The following is a 4,502-nucleotide window of genomic DNA, read 5'->3' as shown; positions in this document are numbered from 1 at the left end:
TGAAATTTAATCTGTTTTGATTAAAAATTCGACAATTTGGTTGGAAATTCAAAAAATTGATTAAAAATTCAAATATTTTATTAAAAACTTAAATATTTTGTTTAAAAGTAATATAAAAATGTTATATAACAGTGTTATAACATTCTTATATAACCACAATGTAACAATTCTATAGCCATGATATCAATCTAACAACAACAGAATATTGTTAAATTCTTGTTACATATTGATAATTTTTTAAAAAGTAGATTAACTTTTTCTTCACGTAAATAATTTCCCAAATTTTTTCAGGCTGAATGTATAACGGGAATTGATAATCTCACTGTATCTAACGCACAGGAAGCTATTGATAAACTTTTACTTTTGGGTTGCAATATAGTTATAATAACATTTGGATCTTCAGGGGCAATTTTTGCATCCAGTGATAATCCCAAAGTTAGCTTTGTTCCTGCCGATAAAGTCAAACCTATAGACACTACAGTAAGTATACTAATTATCAAATAAAACTTCTAAATTTTCTGTAACAAATTTGTTAACGTTTTTATCTGTCGGGTATCCATCCGTCGTATTTTTTTCACAAGAATCGAGACATAATTCGAGACGAGACTCGAGACGTCATTCGAGACGAGGCTCGAGAAGTAATTCGAGACGAGGCTCGAGAAGTAATTCGAGACGATGCTTCGAGACGTTATTCGAGACGAGGCGAGAATCGATATAAGATGAGATGAGAGATAAAAAAGGGGAGAAAAGTAGGATAGGAGAAAAGGTACATGAGGGGGAGATTTGAAAGACCTAATAGGCTACGAAACACTTTTTATAGACGCACGTCGTCTACTTTGTTTATTTTTCATAATTATCAAGAATTCTTTTTAAATTTTAGGAAAAATTAAATTCATTCAAAAATATTTAAAAAAATTTCTAACAAAATATGAATTTTTGTAGAATTTTTATAAAAAATTCAGAAGCTTTTTAAGCGTTTTGAAAGATCGAAAGACAAGACAGAAATTTTTCTAAAATTTTAAAGGAATATTTTTCAGTTTAAATGAATACAAAATTTTAGAAAAATTTGAGTAAGTTTACGACATATTTGAAAAAGAAATTAGATTCCTAGGATGATTTAAAATGGTTTTGTATTTTGCACAATTAATTTTATTAGAATTTTTAAAAAGAGTTTAAAAGATGGCCAAATTAAAAAAGAATCCAAAAGACTTTAAGGCCATTTTTATGCTTTTAAAAAATTTAATAAAAATTCGAATAATTTAAAAAAATATTTAGATGGTTTGAAGTTTTGAAAAAATTTCGTTTTAAGTTTAAATTTTTTTAAATTTCAATTTAAAGATTTGGGAAAAAAAGTTTTTTTTTATTTTCCAATTATTTTTTATTTTTAAAAATTAATTTGAATACAATATTTAAAAAGATTTTCTAAATTAGCATAAAAGATTATGAAAGATTTTAAAGCATAAAATTGTGCAAGATTACAAACTTTGAGAAAAAATTCGAGGAAAATTTTTCGAAACATTTCAAATGGTTGACTCAAATTTTGAAAAAGAATGTTAAAGATTTCAAAAACTGTTATAGACAATGTAAATTTCTGAAGATTTCGAAAAAAATAAACGTTTTAAGAAGGGAAATTTTAAATTATTTTTTTATTCTAAAAAATTAATTTTTCGAGAATATTTAGAAATATTTCAAAACATTTTAAAAAATGGGAAAAATAGGGGAAATATTAAACATTTAATTTTGGATATAGAAAAGTGGAAACCACATTTTATAAAGAAATTTAAAGAAAAATAATTTTAATTGTTTCTGCCATTAAATAATTTTTTTTTAATTGAATATACTTAGGTCGTAGGAAATCTAATTTTCTAATTTAAAAAAAAAAATAAAGCAAATCTTTTTAAATAAATTAAAACTTAAAAAATCCTCTGAAATTTTTTTGTAATTTTTTGAAATCCATAGAAATGCTTTGCAATAAAATCTAATTTACTACTTAAATCTTTCTAAAAATCCATTAAAATTGCTTAAAATCTTTGGAAATAGTAAAAACCCATTTTAAAAACTAGAAATCATTTAAAATATTGATTAAGTTAAAATTATGAATTAAATTCCGTTAAAACGTCAAAAATTTCTTCAAAATTGCTTGTTAAGGATTAATGACTTTTTAAACTAAAAATTTAACCATTCTAACTTTGGTCGAAAATATATATTTATTGGTTAAAAATACAACTGTTTGGTTGATCAGTTTTAAAAATTTTTATTTATTTTGTTTAAAATTGATTTTTTTTGTTGAAGATTCGTCGTTTTATTTAAAAATCCATCCATTTTTTTTTAAATTAACTATTGTGTTAAAAAATTGTTTTTTGTCACTGAAAAGTAATTTTTGAAACTAAAAATTTAAACATTAACATTTTTTAAATAATGTATCTGTTTTGGTTGAAGTTTCATCATATTAGTTAAAAATTCATTTCTTTTTTTTTTAATTACACTATTTTGTGAGAAATTAGTTTTTTTTTTAGTTGAAAAATCATTTTTTAAACTAAAAATTGAACCATTCCAATTTTTAACTGAATTGTTGCAAACTTCTCTTTTTCATTGACAATTTAATTTATTTGGTTAAAAATGTATTTTTTTTTGTTAGTTGAAAAGTAATTCTTTGAACTAAAAATTGAACTATTCAAATTTTTGGGAAAATGTATCTTTTTTGGTTGAAGATTCGTCATTCAAGTAAAAAATTTAATTATTTTGTTAAAAATCCGTTTTTTAAATTTAAAAGTAGTTTTTTTAAACTAAGAATTTAACTATTTCAAATTAGTTAATTACTTAATTATTCTATTAAATATATATATATATATATATATTTTTTTTTAAATTGCAAATTAATTTTTTGAGATGAAAATTTAATTTTTCCATTTTAGTTAAAATCTTAACCTTTTCATTTAAAAATTTCACTTTTTTATTTCAAAATTTATTGTGTTTAGATGAAAATTAAACTATTTGGTTGAAAATTCGCATTTTTCGGAGAAAATTAAACTACTCAGTTGACAATTCATATTTTTTAGTTACAAATGTAACTCCTTTGTTAAACATTTTTTATTCGGTTGAATATTCATCTACTTTTTTTAAGATTGAACTGCTTTGTTTAAAATATGTATTTTTTTGTTTGAAAATTTAAACATTCTATTTTTGGTTTAATTTTGTATTTTTTAGCAGTAACTATTTGGTTGAAAATTTATTATTTTCATTTGAAATTTCATATATTTTGTTAAATATTCATTTTGTTCTGTTTAGAAATTTAACTATTTTGTTCAAAATTCGTTTTTTTTATCATTGATAAGTGATTTTTGAAACAAAAAATTTAACAATTCCAATTTTGATGAAAAATTTTTACTACTTCTTGAAAAGTTTAAAAATTCTATAAATTTCTTAATTTTTGTCGAATTTAAACATTTATATTTAGCGAAACAAAATATTTAGGCTTTAAAGTTTTATTTAAATCCCAAATAGTCTGATTTGAAATCGGACTAATTAAACAATTTTTAATTAATTATTTTCGACAATTCTGTAATTTGAACAAAAGTTTCACTACTCGCGTTAAAAAAAAAGAGGAAAACGCAGCGGAATAGGGTAAATACCTGAATATAACAGTTATATAACTGTTGCAACGTAACAGATACATAACAAATTTTTTGTTACATTTATGTAACAGTTGCATGAAAACCGTTATGTAACATTTACGTAACAGTTTCATAACAAATGGCATGTAACATTTATGTAACGATTACATAACAAATGTTACAAAACAGTTTTGAATCGCAATTTCGTAACTCAGATGCCACGTTAAACAGCAATGTTACCTTTCTGTTATGTAAAATAAACGTAACCTAAATGTAACAAATGTTATTTTACATTTCTAGGGTGCAGGGGACGCTTTTTTGGGAGCTTTTGCTTATTTTAAAGCCTATCATCCCAATTTATCCATGGAAGAATCTATCAGGAGATCTTGCAGAATCGCCACTCAATCTGTTTTAAAACCAGGAACTCAAACGAGCTTTCCACGAAAAGAGGAACTTCCAAAAGACCTATTTTTATGAATGAAACTATCATAAAAAATGTCTTTATTTTTGTTATTTGAAATAAAATTTTCAAAAAAATGCAGTTTAAAAAAAAACTAAAACCTTTTATCATTAAAACTCTACTAAAAGATTTTATAAACTTAGGGAACGAACATACATTTAAATTATTTTTAAATTCAAAAATTTGATTTAAATTTTTTCAATCTGAATATCCATCTCTTTTTGTAGAAATTTCATCATCAAAAAAAATGCAACTGACTCGTTAGAAATAAATATTTTTCCATTAAAAGTTTTTTTTTTGTTTAAAAATTCACACTTACGGGTTGAAAATTCAAATGTTTTGTAAAAAATGCTTATTTTCGGCTCGAGAATTCAATAATTTGCTATAAATTTCGACTATTTAGTCAAATTAATTCTCCTGGTTTATAA

The 4,502-nt window shown here is 22.8% G+C and overlaps 1 protein-coding gene across 1 annotated transcript in view; it reads left to right on the top strand.

The window, feature by feature from the left end:
• LOC117172827 (ribokinase-like) overlaps positions 1-4,168 on the top strand; it is a 17,731-nt gene extending 13,563 nt beyond the window's left edge. Inside the window, exons 6-7 of the mRNA XM_033361074.1 lie at positions 292-480; positions 3,915-4,168. Coding sequence (XP_033216965.1) covers positions 292-480; positions 3,915-4,091 — 366 coding nt within the window. The 3' untranslated portion in view covers positions 4,092-4,168. The remainder of the gene's footprint in view (positions 1-291; positions 481-3,914) is intronic.
• The last annotated feature ends 334 nt before the right edge of the window (positions 4,169-4,502 follow it).

This window comes from Belonocnema kinseyi, chromosome 1, assembly GCF_010883055.1.
Source record: "Belonocnema kinseyi isolate 2016_QV_RU_SX_M_011 chromosome 1, B_treatae_v1, whole genome shotgun sequence".
NCBI classification, from domain to species: Eukaryota; Metazoa; Arthropoda; class Insecta; order Hymenoptera; family Cynipidae; genus Belonocnema; species Belonocnema kinseyi.
The sequence above is the reverse complement of the archived record's forward strand: the minus strand, read 5'-3'. Positions and strand labels throughout refer to the sequence as shown.